Here is a 16,574-nt window from a genome sequence, read left to right as displayed (position 1 = left end):
AGAGCTGGAGACTTTGCAGAGGAAAAAAACATAGAGACTAAGATTTTAGCCAAAGAAATGATGCTGATGGGACTGGCAGAGTCTTGCTCTAAAAAAGAATACTTTCTTTTCTCTGCCAAAGGACACTCTCCAGCAGCTTGTGAAGAAGGAAAATCATTATGTTCTGTTGACATGGGTATCTACCTCATTTGGGTTTGGGCTTCAATACCCATCTGCAAAGTGAAACATTGCTCTTGCACCTGTTAGCACCTACTGCTATCAGAAAAATGCAGGAAAAATCATTCCTTCTAAGTTCTATGTGCCTCCACATGGTTTTATACCAAGTTTGAAAAAGGCCTATCAACATCAGCCTTTAAAGTCTGCCTTCAGGTGTGTAAGGGAAATGAAACATTACTGTAGTAGTGAGAAGAGGCATTTGTCTCCAAGTAGCTGGAGTTCCAAATACCTCTGAATATCCTTAAATATTTCAAGTACCTTTACACAGAGTTTGCTCAACTTACCAGCTTGTTTCCCAACAAGAGAATGTTGCTGAGCGATGCAGTTTGTCTGGCTTGATATAGAGGGAGAGAGAGAAAGACTGAAGTAAAATGCCAGAGACAGAGAAAGCTGTCTCGGGAGGGGAAATGGCTGAAGCAAAGGTCCCCAGGGACAGCAAAACAAAGGCTGTCTAAACATGGACATTCAGAGCAAATGCCTGCTTGTTCAGGACCCTTTTCTGGAGAAGGTGTAGGGAATGGCAAAGCTTGAGAGTTTTTTGGCCTTACGCTATGAACACAGACCAAGGTGTGGTGGAAAATCCCAGGATCCAGAAGAAGGAAAGCTGGACAATAGATATTGTGCTCATGATCACCCTAATGTCTTGACCACTCAAATGATCACCTAGTGTCTTGTCACAGTGCTGATTCTGTAAATAACTTCTCATTATTACCTCTGTTTGTCTTGGTACCTGTTACAGGGGATGGGTTTCAGTGAAACCTCTGAAGTGCTGGGTATCGTCAGACCATGCCTGTCCTGGTTAGCTGATTGTAGGGAATATTTTAGATCCCAGCATGAGCACTCAGAGAACAGAAAGGACTGAGTCAGCCAATTCCACTAGGTTGAGGAATGGGGATTACTACAGATACTGAGAAGATAATGAGCAGACCAAAAACTTGGAAAATGGAGATGGAGGAAAAATTAAAAGATGGAGTGCAGACCAAATCTGTATAGCTATGCAGTGAGCACTGCAGCAGCCAGCTACCTGTTGACCACAGCCTTAATCACTGTTTTGCCTTCAACTCTGCAGTCCTTCAGTAGCAGGTCAGACAAAGAGCTGGCAGGAATAGCATAAGGCTGATCCTTGGGGCAAGGGATAGACCAGACTGATGTCCTGCATTCTCATTTATTTGGAAGGTAATCTAACCACTTCATGTGGGGAAAAGAAATGAAATAAAAAAAAAACAAGTCCATACCTTCTTGTGCAGCTTTTTCTCAAAGGTTTTCATTTATAAACAAAGAAAACTGAAGCTTTGAGTACTCCTTTTCTACTCCTTCCTCATGCCCCTTTGTGTTCTGCCATTACAGAACCCATGGTCCATGGCTCACCACTTGGAACGTTCAGATGGACCTCACTGGGATCCTTTCAATATTATTTTTCTGTGATATCTCCGAATACTTAACACTGAAATGGATAGGCATCTCACTGACCTGGAAATAAGCCTAAAATTATAGACTGCCCCAGTGAGCAGAAATGCATATAAACATGCCCCTTCTCAGTTTTGTAAGACACTTGTGGTGAGTGGATCTGGAAAAGTAAACAGAAACAGAGTTCCATGTCTGCTTTGAGCTTTGAATTTCATTAAAAATTTCTTGATTTAATACAATTTTAATGATACTTATCAGAGATCCCTACTGTACCAAGAAGACCAGAAAATGGCTTTTTGAGAGATACTATGATTTCTCAAGTGAGCTCCTCAAGTGAACTTGGCATCAGCTCTTTGTTTATGAAAGAAGAATCACTAATGCATTTCAGTAGGTTTATCAGTTACAATTAATTAATAAATGGTGATGGTTCCTTTGGAGCTGTTCAGCACTAATGTATAAACAGTATTTTGTTCATGCAAATACCACTTTGGAATATCATGCAATGCCCTCCTGAAGGGCTGTTTACATTTTTATTGAAACTTCAACAGGAGGAAGTCAGGTGGTTTTTTTTCAGCTGAGAGGATTGGTGTGGCATTTTCTTTTTTTGTGGAAAGTAGTAATGTGGTGGCTAATAAAACTGCAGAAGGAAAAGACCCTGCACCTTTATCTCCCAGGTGAAAAAGTTGAAGGCAGATATTAGAGGCATCTTTGTTCTTACCATTGAAGAAATGTGCAAACATTTGCAGGAAAACAGCTTTCTACTGCAAACATGGATCTGTACTCTTTTGTTTACAAAACATTCCTAAAGGTGTTGTTTTGTTTTGTTCCTAAATGGATGAAGAGCAGAGGTCGGACTACTGCAAAGAGCAGCAGGTTAATGTGGACACAGGCGACAAAATCTTTCCTGCCTATTGTTTTATTGTACTGATCTGAGGAAGATCTTTGCTTCCAAAACACGTGTGATGTCCTGGATCCCTGTGTGCCAGGCCTCTCTCTGCCCTTCCCCTTTTTGTCAATGGGACAGAAAGACAGGCAGACAACCAGGCTGCCCCAGTGATGTGGAAAAGTCAAAGGCTTTATTCTGACCAGCTCGCAGTATGTACGAGGTCTTTGTGGATTAATTATTTTGATCTCATCCTTGGCAACAAAAAATGTGTCCACACAATTAAGCATTCTTGAACTGGCCCTAGTCTGAATACAGTGATTTTGGATTATGTAGTTTGCAACTGCTTTTGCTCATATCAATTCTGATAACTTTCCATTTGGTTGTAGCAAACTCTGTATTGAAACAGGCATTGCCTGGTGGAAAATGACTCAAAAAAAAGCAAGAAATCAGGACGTGCCTTACATTGTGCACCTCTGCAGAACACAAAGTCTTGGAGCGAGACTGGCATCTAGACTCATTGCGGTTTTACAGACAGGGAGGCTGAAGCTAGGAGATGCAGCAGAGTGTGTCTGAAAAGCTCACAATATACAGACCGTAAGTCTTGGAAGAGAAGCCAGAAGGGAGGAGAGGAGATCTTGCTGGTTGGAGATCCTGAAGAGCTCAGTTCATTCATTTTTTCCCAGTCTTGTTTTCAAAGAACAGTGAGACAAAAAAACTATGGGAAAGTGCAAGTCATCAAAACCATCTTATAATGTCAAGAACTCTCAGAGTGAAAGACAAAAATGAAGTTGTGCAGCCGATCCACCATTGACTGCTCTTCATTTCTTCCTGCTTGGCCCATCTGGTTGCTAAAAAGTCCCAAGGCCACTGTTTTATTTTCACCCAGACCTAAGAGGGAAACTTTACATTCCTGATGGGTTTAAACAAAGTTGCAGGAGTTATTTGTGTAGAAGATAATGAGGTATGAGTAGTAAGTTTGGGGCTGTTTCTTTTTTGGGAGTCAGAAAAACTCATTTGATCAAATTCAGTTGCTGTTGCAAGGCATTATGGAATGGAAGTGTGTTGCAATAGCACTGAAAAAGTCCAAACAACTTCTGGAGATCTGTGAGTTAGGTCTGGCTGTAGAATATAGACTCCTTATTTTCTGTTTTATTTGAGACTGAGCTAGCTTCTTTGTAAAAGGCTGTTTAGTGATCATTCATCTAAGTGTCTTAGCTGGTCATATGCTGGAAACAACTCTTTCTTCTTTAAGGGTGAAAGGAAGTGCATTAAAATGGGATTGCTGTCCAAACATAACATGTTTCTTGTCTATATTTTATGCTAGGGAGAAGTTACACTCATTCCCTACCCCCCATTCTACTCCTGTAGTCTATAGTTTTGGGTTTTTACTCTGTCTCAGACTAAGACGTGTATATAAATCCCAATCTCAGCATGCTGCTTAGCTGACTGATTACTAGATGACAGTAGGTGGAGATGCATCCTACCGTGTGAGGCATATAAGCCAAGGAGTCTACCTGAGGTATTGACGTGGCAAATAGGTGTCTAAACTCACCAAAGGTGGGTGTGTGCTTTACCTGAAGCTTGATGCAGCTTTGGGCTCCATTTGCTGGGCTGTCATTCAGGCTCTGTAGGAAACTTCACTCTTAAGTGGTAGATGGAGGCAACTGAAGGTCATAGTGGGCTTCCATTTAGTGTAGGCCACACCTTGAGTACTGTGTTAGGTTTTGAGCCCCTCACTACAGGAAGGACATTGAGGTGCTGGAGCATGTCCAGAGAAGGGCAACAAAGCTGGTGAAGGATCTGGAGCACAAGTCTGATGAGGAGTGGCTGAGGGAACTGGGGTTGTTTAGTCTGGAGAAGAGGAGGCTGAGGGGAGACCTTATCTCTCTCTACAACTATCTGAAAGGAGATTGTGGTGAGGTTGGTGTTGGTCTCTTCTCCCAAGCAACAAGTGATAGGACAAGAGGAAACGGCCTTACATTGCTCCAGGGGAAGTTTAGTTGGATATTAGGAAAAATTGCTGCACTGAAAGGGTGGTCAGACATTGGAACAGGCTCCCCAGAGAGGTGGTGGAGTCACTGTCCCTGGAAGTGTTCAAAAAGTGTGTAGACATGGCACTTTGGGATGTGGTCTAGTAGACATGGTGGTGTTGGGTTGACAGTTGGACTTGATGATCCTAGACATCTTTTCCAACCTTAAAGATTCTATGATTCTATGATAATAGGAAGCCAGATACCCAGCACACATGAAACATCTCTGAGCAGAAACCTGAATCTAACCATCCCTGCTGGGAACTGGATTTTACCCTGGTAGTGGTAAGTGTGCCCTCAGCCAGTCTAGTTCATTCAGGTGTAATCATCAGATGTAGCAATTTTGCTGGAGGAAGGTAAATGAGTTGGAAATATAGCACCGTATTTTGAGGGCATGGGAAACAGAAATTCAATTTGTATTTTGTCTAAAAGATTCTCACCCTCTGGTGTGTATTTTGGCTGCAACAGGAGATAAATTTTATGTCACAGTAGCCAGGGGAAATCATTTGAAAGCATCTCTGTAACATCTAAGGGATTTGGACAAAAACACTTGGACAAGATCTGATTCCTTTAGATAAGATTCATATTAGTGAAGAATTTGCATATGAAATTCCTTTGTTTAGTGATTGCTGTAAAGTTTTTTCTTACTTAATGGCAAATTCACCTTTTTCATGAGCCTTAAAATGGATATAGGACTTCTTGTATACCAGACATAAGCTTTGCATTATGGCTGTGATGAAAATGGTCTCCCTCCAGTGACATCAATAAAACATTCTTAGTTCTGGTTCTGAAGTAATGTTGCAAAAATGAGTAATCCATTCCTGCTCCAGAACAGTACTCTGTGATTAGCTCCAGATGTTTGGATAATGTGATAAAAATCACGCTGTGATTTAGAAACTTTGAGACATCAGTTGTCCTGTCTGTTCAATCTAAATATGGCTCAGCCACAAATAGTAGTACCAAAAAACCACCAGCAAGACTTCCTCAGGGCATGCCTGTTTCAGGTGAACCTCTCACTACTTCCTCTGACTCCTGTGACTGAGAGGGGGAACTTCTGCAATGTCCTCTGAGATCTAAGTCCACACATATGCAGCCCTCTTGAAAGACAGGTATGGGGTGCTATTTGTCTGCAATATGAAATTAGATTTGTGCAAAAGAAATTCTTCTGATTTCACTTAATTACTTTACCTGAAGCAATGGTGTGTGCAATTTTCCATCATCCTTTGCTTAATTAAGAATGCCCAAGATGTTTCTGTTAATCTATTTCTCTGTAAATCATCCTTAAAAATCCTAAGCCATATAGCTTTTGCAGCAAATAACTTTGCACATCAATATTTATGAGAATTTTTTTCTTTTCTATTTTTTTTTAACAAGTAAAAATGAAGCACTGCTCCTGCAAGTTGGTTCTGTGAGTTTACATTTTCTCTGTGAAAGCTGGATTGATGTCAGTGAGCGATTGAAGGGTTAAGTCCTACTGTCACAGAGGTCAGGCAGTTTAAAAATTTACTTTCCCTCCACTCAGATGCAGGATCTGTTTGGGCACGTGCTCTTTACTCTTTTCCTTGCAAAATTCACTTCAGTCACTTTCAGTTGCCATTTAAACCACTTACTTGTGAGGTCAACAGAGTCACAGAATATCTGAGGTTGGCAGGGATCCACAGGGGATGTCTAGTCCAATCCCATTCTCAAACAGGGTGACCTACAGCAGGTTGCACAACGCTGTGGCCTATGAAGTTTTGAATATCTCCACAGACAGAGACTCCACAGTCTTTCTGCAATCTCCAATATGTTTTTTTTCCTCTTACGTTTAAATGGGATTTCCTGTATTTCAGTTTGTACACGTTATCTCTTCTCCTGTCACTGGGCACCAATGAGAAGAGTCTGGCTCCCTCATCTTCACTGCCTTTCATCAGATATTTATGCATACTACTAAGACACACCCCACACACACACCCCAAACCTTCTCCAGGCTAAACAGTCCCAGCTTTCTTGGCTTCTTCTCGTATGAGAGATCCTGGATTCTCCTAATCATCATCATGGCCCTTTTCTGGCTCACTCCAGTAGCTCCATATCTCTCTTGTATCTGGGAGCTCAGAACTGGGCACATCACTCCAAATCTGGTCTCACGAGGGCTGAGTAGAAGGGAAGGATCACCTCCCTCAACTTGCTGGCAACACTCCTAATGCAACCCAGGAGGCAGTTGACCTTCTTTGCTGTAACGACACATTGCTGGCTCATGGTCAGCTGCTTGTCCACCAAGACCCCAAGGCCTTTGCTGCAAAACTGCTTTCCAGACAGCTGACGTGCTTCCCAGCTGCTTCACTGGGCAGTGTCTCCCACATGTTCCCCAAGAACTGTTTTTCAGAAGGCTGATGACAATTTAAACCAGTGAATCTCACATGCAAGTGTATCTGAGTGCACTTATAGTATTTGGCTTAACACCTGATTGTCCAGTTCTTTAGCCCATACAGATCAAGGGAATGACTATTAGTTTGGAATGCCTGCCATGCCACTTGTCTTCTAAACAAACCAACTCTGAGATGCTTTCCCTCATGGAAGTGTTTTATCTTTCTTGGGCAGGGCTGTTTATTACAGTCAGAAAGGTAGTACTGGAGCTTTATCCTGTGGCCTTGTCTAGATGTGTTGGAAATAATGTTGATTGAAGCTCCTTACTGATCAGTGAGGAGCATTTGGCATTCTCTGTCTTCTCTTTATGTCAAGGTAGATGTTATGGTTGGGATGTGAAAGAAGATAAAAAGACCCAGGCTTATCATATGAACAGATTCAGTGAGTGTCTCCTTCCCCTCTGTTTCTTTGGAAGCTTCAAAGGCAGGCTTGAGGAAAGAAGTTCTGCTCTTTCCTTCTGCTTGTGCCTGTAACTGCAGCATCTCAGTTGCATGCAAATGAATTCTCTGGAGCCTCCACTGCTGAACTGCTGAATACAGAAGCTGTTATCCAGGGAATGTTAACAACAAAGCCTAAAGTTTAGGATGAAGGGACAAATGAGACAGAAAAAAACCCTTTTCTATACCAAAAGTAAAACAAGAGATTGGAGTTAAAAAGCAGTGTAAAATTTTCCTTCTCATAATATATTTCCTTCCAATTAGTTAATAACAATGCAGCATTCCGCACATTTAGATGATGACTTTGAAATCAGAGGTGAATTAAGAGAGTCTATGAGGATCCCGAAACTACACTCTTGTTCTTGTAGGTGTCCTGTGTGCTGAATAGCTGCAAAATCAAATGCCTAAAGTATTCAAAATCTTGGTCTTGTCTAAGAGATAAAAGGAGTCTATGCAATTTCATTCCTCACATGATGAGCTGAGCTGACATTATAACTTAACGATAGCCTAGAAGTAGTGCTTAAAGGGGAAAAAATAATCTCTTTCTGCTGCTGAATTCTGCTTCATAAGGAACTAGTGTATTACACTGTCTGGGTAGCTATAAGTGGAGAGAAGCTAGAAAGAGATAAACTCGATAGATTATTGAACGCAAATCAGTTTGATCATCAGTGGAAATATTTGTTGAGGGGAATCCAGAAATTAAAGGTGTTACTGGCATTGGTCATGAATGATTAATGCATGGTAAAGCTGCTTACGGAGGTCCCTGCAATAGGGATGTGTGACCCAAGTAGTCTGCATTGCCATTCCACTTGCTATGAAATTCTAGTTTGCTTGCAATTTCAATTAACCTTCCTTGCATCCGAGGAAAGAAATCACCAGATGGTCTGAGTAAATTTGCCCTCAAAATGCAAGAGTTCCTGTATTACTCTGACCCTGCAGAGAAGGATGCAAAATGACAGTAGAGGAAGGCTGACAGTAGCTAGTGAATATTCCAGCTGGGGTTTGTTTGGGTTCCTGGGCATCTTCCTCTTTTTATCCACAGGTTTCTCAACAGGATTGAGGTGTCAAGAGGCTTGTGGTTAGCTAGCTGAATGGAGACAGTCATGATTACTCTTATTTTCCACTTGGCAAAAAAGTCTATAACAACCAGATCTTGTCAGGCTTAAACGGATCAGTTTCCCCATGCTTCTCTACGGGACATGTAAAGGGGCCATTTCTCCATCACATTTTGGGGGATTGGAGGGTTGCTTTTGATTCAGGGCTGCTTTCAGTGTAGGGTCTGGGAAAACATGTGACCTGGCAAAGTAATGTGGAGGGGAAAAGCCACAGGATCTGCTTGCCTCTCAACAAATTCCTTGGTGGTTTTTTAGAGGCAGTAGTTAATCCGATAACTGTCATCCTGGGGCAATTCAGGAGGAAGCATCCTGACAGGCTGCAGATGTTTCTCCCTGTAAGAACAGAGGTTCAGCCATTGCCATCCCAAGACCTGATGTGGAAAGCAAGAGCAAACACAGTCTTCCAGCACTGCTGAGGTACTGATGAGGTAATTTACAAGACAGTGATAAGGGCTTGTGAAAACCTCTTCTCTTCATTTAGCCTCTAATAATGCCAACAAACAATTATTTGGAAGGACTTTGCAGCCTAAGCCTTTGAAAAGGCCAGATGGCTTTGCCTTATGCAAGGCAAGAGACGTTAAATATGTATACATGTATGTATGTACGAGTGCGTGTTACAACAAGGCTGTCTCAGATTAACTCAGTTAAATCTCAGCCAGCAAGGGGCCAAACTGGAGCTGTTCTGACCCAGAAACCAAGGACAGTAACCAGCCACCTAGTGTTCTTCCCGGGTGAAGGTACCTTTTTTAGTAAGTGATGCAGGGTGTTTTTCTGCTCCAGGCAAAGTCCAACACAACTCCCAAAGAATATATGTCTTCACTTCCTCCATGTAACCAGGCTTGATCCTGCTGCAGCCTTCCAGTGCCCTGATGACGAAGTATCACAGTAAATGCCCTATCCCTTTCCCCAGCCCCTGCCTTCCTCCCCAGCTGGATGATTGCTAGTCATTTGCCAATAAAAGTGCCTCTGAAAGACAGGGTTCAAGGTCCTTTTGCAGGTGTGTGGGGACAGAGCGACATGTGAGAAGCCTCCCCATTTCAATGGCTGTGCAAGGGCTTTGCACAATAACAAAGATCCGGCTCAGGAGCACCCAGGGGCTGAATTTGAGACCAATGTGCATGCAGGGCTAGGAAGAGGACCAGGCAGAGCCAGGATCTCACCTACGTACTAAGCATTAGAGGCAGTGGTGTCCAAGGGTAGATAAGAGACATGCAGAGATGCTACTTCTTTCTGATCCATGGTAGGATCCTAGAAATCATCAAGTCCAAATGTTTGCTAATGCCATGTGCGTCTACCTGTCATGGGTTATGTAATTTCTGGCAACAATTAAGACTGTGATTACTCATCCCTGCAATTGAGATTTCAAATTCCTTTCCTAGCCCTGGTGTCATTTCTTTCTGGATGTATCACTTGCCTGTTATGTTAAAGACCCTCCAACATCAATCTTCAGTCACTTGACTGAGCTGATGGAGTGAAAACATAGTGTGGATGGCAGCTGCCCCCTTTAAGGCTGCAAACCAATTGCATTACCATCATGCAAGTCTACAGATGTAGTCTATTCCTCTCTCTGCCGTGCTTCTCTCACCAATGCCAGGTAAGCCACCTCATCAGGCTGGGTGTTTTGCCTACCTCCTGCCTCTGTGGGGAGTGTGCCTCTCCTCAGTAGCAGGAGAAATCTTTCCAGATGCAGAGGGAGTGGAAAGAGGTCCTGAGTGTGGGGAAAGAGAGAGCTGGTGTCATGGTGGTTTTCCCACATTCTTACAGAGCTGACTTTTTCTTGTGCTTTCTCTAGGGGCTACCAAAGACATGGGGAAGATGCTGGGTGGGGATGAGGAAAAAGACCCAGATGCTGCCAAGAAAGAAGAGGAACGACAGGAAGCCCTCAGGCAAGAGGAGGAAGAGAGGAAAGCCAAATACGCCAAGATGGAGGCTGAAAGAGAAGTTATGAGACAAGGAATTCGAGACAAGGTAGGGATCTGGCTTTCAGCATGCACTTGGCAACTCGTAATGCTCAGTAGAGAACTACTGTTTTCAGATGATTTGTGACCAGTTCCATGAGCACCTGGATAGAGCCAGGTAATTACTTTGCCACACTGAACTTTTTAATCTTGTGCACTGTCCCTCGAGCTCTATCCCTATTTAAACACACCTCCCACACTGAAAAGTCCTGCCAAGTTGAAATAGAGAGTGAAGATGAGGGGAGAAAAATGTCTGTTTTTCTCATCATTGCTTAAACATTCACATTATTTTAAATGTTAGAGGCTTCTCTGTCCCTGTGTGGGTGCTTTTCAAGCTTGCATTTGTGGTTTGTGAGAAGGGTCATAATTCACTGTGTTTCTGAGAGATTCAGTCCAAGTATATTCTGTATTGCTTCCAAGGCTTTCTTTGTGTTGACAGGCGAAATCTGACAAATCTATTTTACTTTTCATATGTAGGCTTCCACTACTCGCAGAGGATTCATCTGAAAGAAAGAGAGTTTCATTTATCTGAGGGACTTAGCCATTGGGAAGTACTGTCTTCTACTTAAGTTGCATGCAATTTGGCATGAGAAGGAAATGAATAATTGTGAGAATTCAGAATGATACTGAAAAGAAATGTACAAAACAAACCTTTATTAGAGAAATGAGCTTAATTTAAGGTAGCTGAACCCATTGTCACAGTACATTAGTTTTTAGGGATTGATGTATGGAGGAAGAAGGCAGTTTTGCTTCATCACCCTCAAGACCACGTCAAAATTGTCTCTTTAGAATAACTTTGTGTGGTGGGTTGACCCTGGCTGAGGGCCAGGTGCCCACCAGAGCTGCTCTATCACTCCCCTCTTTCATTAGACAGGGGAGAAAAGGTACAATGAAAGAAAACTTACGGGTCGAGATAGGGACAGGGAGAGATCATTCTCTAATAATCATCACGAGCAAAACAGACCAAACTTAGAGAGGGAATTCATCTTATTTATTACTAAGCAAAACAGAGTAGAGGAATGAGAAATAAAACCAAATCTTAAAAAACACCTCCCCCCACCCCTCCCATCTTCCTGGGCTCAACTTCACTCCCAGCTTCAACCTCCGCCCCCTCAGCGGCACAGGGGGACGGGGAGTGGGGGTTACGGTCAGTTCATCACGCGGTGTTTCTGCCGCTTCTTCATCCTCAGGGAGAGGACTCATTGTTCCCCCACTCCAGCGTGGGGTCCCTCTCACGGGAGACAGTCCTTCACGACCTTCTCCAACGTGAGTCTCCTCCACGGGGTGCAGACCTTCAGGAGCAAACTGCTCCAGCGTGGGTCCCCCACGGGGTCACAAGTCCTGCCAGCAAACCTGCTCCGGCGTGGACTCCTCTCTCCACGGATCCACAGGTCCTGCCAGGAGCTTGCTCCAGCGTGGGCTTCCCACGGGGTCACAGCCTCCTTCAGGTGTCTCCACCTGCTCCGGCGTGGGGTCCTCCACGGGCTGCAGGTGGAATCTCTACACCCCCTCATCCTCCCTCCATGGGCTGCAGGGGGACAGCCTGCTTCACCATGGTCTTCACCACAGGCTGCAGGGGAATCTTGCTCCGGCGCCTGGAGCACCTCCTCCCCCTCCTTCTGCACTGACCTTGGTGTCTGCAGATGTTCTTACATCTTCTCACTCCTCTCTCTGGCTGCAAAAGGTCTCTCTAACTTGTTTTTTCCCTTCTTAAATATGTTATCACAGAGGCGCTGATTGGCTTGGCCTTGGCCAATGGCGGGTCTGTCTTGGAGCCGGCTGGCATTGGCTCTGTCAGACACAGGGGAAGCTTCTAGCAGCTTCTCACAGAAGCCACCCCTGTAGCACCCCCGCTACCAAAACCTTGCCATGCAAAACCAACACACTTTGTTTTATAGGAAGAGGACCTAGAGGTCACATAACTTGGAAAGAAATTTGGGTTGGATGAGAGGTTTCTGATGATGAAGGCCTGTGTGCTGACTTACATCACATGCCAAAAAACAACAGAAAATACCTGTAGGCAGAATGAGGAAGACCTGCTCAGTGTAAGAGATGTTCCCCGTGCATTGCCTACCTCTGCGCACATTAAAGCGCCCTAAGAACGTGACTGGGAAAAAGCTTCAAAGTCTCATTACAGAGCTGAGAGTGGCTGTCCATAAACAAAACTATGTCTGCACTGAGCTGAACTTCTGACCCAATTCTTACGATTCAAGAGGGAAGCACGGATAGGGATGAATTTTCCTGGTAGCATGGTGCATCTTGTAAAGAGGTATCGAGAATTATTCTGCAAATAAAGAAGTTTGGGTTTATGCTTCACTGCCAGAGAAAGGTATTCATATGATCATTTAAAAGAGGGTATTAGTTACCAGACAGACAGATTCAGAACTCCTCCTGGTCAAAATTTGTTTGTAATGTTTTTAATGAATATGTATCTAGATAATGGCATATATTAATGAATAAATGTGTGCAGTATATGTTTAATGTATGTTTATAGGTAGAACTGTTTCTAAGCAATGACATAGGTCTGCAGTAGACACGGGAGAAAAAAAAATAATTAATTTCTGAGTTGCAGGCAGATGGGCTAATGCCCTGTTTTCACTCATCACTGTCTCTTCTGCTTGACCACTGAAGTGTTCCCAGAGGTAGATGGCGGCTGCAATTTTTTTGCTGTAGGGCAAACTTCTGTAAAAGCATTTAAGAAATCTGAGATGCCCTCTGTTACAAATCCGAGATGATGTAGACTAGAATTCACACGTTCATGAGTAGGGAGCATACAGCCTGAGCTTGGATGAAACATCCAGCCAAAGGGAATTTCCCTGGGATACTGTCAGCTAGCTAGACTTTGCTGAGCCAGGCTGAGTACTGAGCGGTGAGGTCTCTTGGAAATGCATTGACTCCTGAGCGACAGGACCTGGCAAAGGGTTGGCTCTGCAGAGACAGTAGACAAGGATACTTGAAGGAATGTTATTTGACCTCAGTCAAAGGTCTGGATTGCAGCTTTTCTAGTGGTGTGGTGGGTTACCTTTGAGATTAGCAACAGGAAATCCTGCATTCAGCTTGTGAAAACATAGGAGCTCAGTTCACTGTGGTTTTCTTTCTCCTGAAGATAATCCCAGGTAGCATGCATTTGAAAGATGAAGCTGTTTTCTGCAGAATCAGAAAAGATGGATAAAGCTGTAAAATGGAGCTGTTTGTTTTTGTTTTTGTTTTTTTTTTTTAAAGTTTGAGAGTTCCATGAAAGAGAGCAATTACTTTGTCTTGACAAAGAGATTTGATGATTGTCCTAGTTTTGGCTAGGATAGAGTTAATTTTTACCAGAAACTGGGACACAGCCAGGACAGGTGACCAAACTAGCCCAAGGGGTATTCCATACCATATGATGTCATGCTCAGCATAAAAGAAGGCTAGTCGGGGAGGGGCGGCGTGGCTCCAGGACGGTCTCTGGGGTAGTCTGAGTGTGTAGGTGTTGGGTCATTGGGTGACAAACTGCCTTGTGTATCACCCATTTTGTATATTCTAACTACTGTTGTTGTTATTTCTCTCTCCCTTTGCTGTCCCAGTAAACTGTCCATGAGTTTTACGTTTTTCTTCCAATTTTCCTCCCCATCCTGTGGGGAGGAGGGGTGAGCAAGCGGCTGTGTGGTGCCCAGCTCCTGGCTGGGGCTAAACCACGACAAAGATATACAAGAGTATGTCTCCAAATATTGTGAATTGGTGGCTGGAAATGTGAAACAAACGTAGAAGAATAGAAAAAAAGGGCTGGATAAGTTCCTTTATTGCTTCTTTATATTGTAATTACCTTAATTTCTTCACCAACTCCAATAAAAGCAGAAAGAGAAGGAGAAAACCGAAATAGAGATTCTGTCTGGTATGTATACATACACAAGTTGTTAGCAGGTATGAATTAAATCCAAGAAGTCTTAAGTATTAGAGATCACCCTGATTATATTTGCTCATTCCTCACATAAAAGAGAAATGAGTGTGTGAGTTGAGTGAGTAGGAACAGATTATTTATGCAGAATACAAGATTGAAAGTGTGTATCCTTGGTCATGAACCGGGAGTCACAAAGTTACTCCCTTAGTTCAGCTGCAGGGTGTTGAGGAAACAAGCCAGGGAATCATGGCTTCATCAGTTAGTTAATATGGCTCTAGGCGAAGCCTACAGAAAGGACAGGCTCATCATGTTTGTTGTTTTGGACTTTCTGCCTCTGCCCTTCAACAAGTGTGATGAATACACTCTCTTGTTTAGGACTTCAGGAAATGTGGGAGATATGGCAGAGCCTGAAAAGAATGATGACAGATACCACAGATATGTTCCAGCATGTGCTAACTTCAGGTTTTAAATCCAATCTGTTAAATTGAAATACATATGCCCTCAGCCCAGCATGCAGCTGGGTGCAGAAATGACTTAGGGAAAGGATAGAATGAATTATTCAGCAATCAAATATTTTTTCATTAAAAATATGCAGCATTTTCATTTGGAAATTAATTTTGAAGGATGACATTTGGACATGACATTTTGAAATAACTGGACCACTAGTTGTCTGCCAGCTCCTACCCAATATTAAAGTCCAGCATTTGATACTGAACATGGATTGAAAGAATGTAAGGAACACAACTGGGGTATATTCCAGCTTCCTTCTACGCCAAGGTGCACGTATGCAGCTTGCTTTCTGACCTGATCTGGGCTTGATCTTAACACTACTGCCCCACAGATCTTCCAAGCCCACCACAGCTGTCTCTGGGGAGAGGTGCCACAACTGACCAACACAGGCAAGACTGCTGAGAGGCCTTCAGTGCCCCTGTGCCCGGCAGGTTGGGGTCCGTTGCCAGTGCCCCAGTGCTGAGGCTGTGGATAGCTGATAGCCCTGTTACTTTGCCATGTTACAGCAGCCAGCTTGTTTCCAGTGCTCTCAGGTGGAGTGCTGCCTTCTATAAACAGATGACCTTGATTGCATTATAAACCTGCATACCTCAGCAGTGAAAGCTAATTACTTTCTTCATGTAATGATCCATAATTACTTATTTACATAATTAATTATTTTGACGACTGTGGTAGAACCCAGGCCTGAGAGAGCCCTAGGACATGCTCTGTAATTAACATTCTACCTGTCTTGGCTGCTAGTGAGACAATGCCTGTAGTTTGGCTTCCTGCAAATCTTGCTTTAGAGGGTTGGCATTGCTAAGCCTATGCTGAAAAGTAGCAAAAACTCAAGGCTATCCTCACAATGATGGGTTTCAACCAAAAAAAGATGTAAGCATGGTCCTCTGTCCAAATGTCTTGGCTTCAGGACAGAATTTAGGTTTGAATTTAGGCCATCCTTAGATGGAACATGAATTGCTTCAGTAGCTATTATACACTCAGCCCTCAGAGTGGCCCAGCTTGTCTTTGACCAGCCTTATGTGCTGTGGGGAATAAAGCCCAACTTTAGTTATATTAATAAGGATTCCTACCCTCCAAATTGAGCATGAAATCTGCATGAGAAGTATGGAAAGGCTGCAAATGGAAAATTCAAGTGCTGGAAGAATTAAGGTTGTCTCTACAATTGTAATTGACCCTGTTGGGTGCTATGTAAATATTGTGGCACAGTGCTTAATTTCATTGTCGTATGTTTATGCTTCTAGGAACCTCAGCTCTTCCATTGCACAAGACGAGGTCAACTGTTTTCCTAATAAGCAGATGTTCAGTACTTTATCTCTGCCACACCTTACAATGTGTGTTCTCATGCTCATTTACTATGCAGTATCCAAATTCTGATGGCAATGTAATGAATTTCCTCATTTGAGGGTTTAATTCTTTGTTATTATTATTATGCTTTCACTAACACCGTTGATGAATTCATCCCGAGCATGGTTGCTTCTGAGATTTTTTCTGAGTGGAGGACAAAGAGTTTTGTTGGGTTTTTTCTGTTTGGAAAGTACAAATGCAGAAGGATCATTATCTGGTTAAAGTATGGTGCCAGAAGAATGTTAACATCTTGTTACATCAGTGAGCCTCTATGTCACTCTATGTCACAGTAAGAAATGCTCAGGACTTCCTTGTCCTTTTGCTGGCAATAGGGAAATGGTGCAGTCTGAGGTTTGATGTTTGTTCCTGCAGGCAGCATATCACACAGCAG

At 43.1% G+C, this 16,574-nt stretch overlaps 1 protein-coding gene across 1 annotated transcript in view; it reads left to right on the top strand.

The window, feature by feature from the left end:
- Positions 1–16,574, top strand: part of CPLX1 (complexin 1) — a 120,025-nt gene that overhangs the window by 63,614 nt on the left and 39,837 nt on the right. Inside the window, exon 3 of the mRNA XM_075740199.1 lies at positions 10,290–10,465. Within this exon, the coding sequence (XP_075596314.1) occupies positions 10,290–10,465 (176 nt within the window). The remainder of the gene's footprint in view (positions 1–10,289; positions 10,466–16,574) is intronic.

Source organism: Balearica regulorum, chromosome Z (genome assembly GCF_011004875.1).
Source record: "Balearica regulorum gibbericeps isolate bBalReg1 chromosome Z, bBalReg1.pri, whole genome shotgun sequence".
Taxonomy (NCBI): Eukaryota; Metazoa; Chordata; class Aves; order Gruiformes; family Gruidae; genus Balearica; species Balearica regulorum.
The sequence above is the reverse complement of the archived record's forward strand: the minus strand, read 5'-3'. Positions and strand labels throughout refer to the sequence as shown.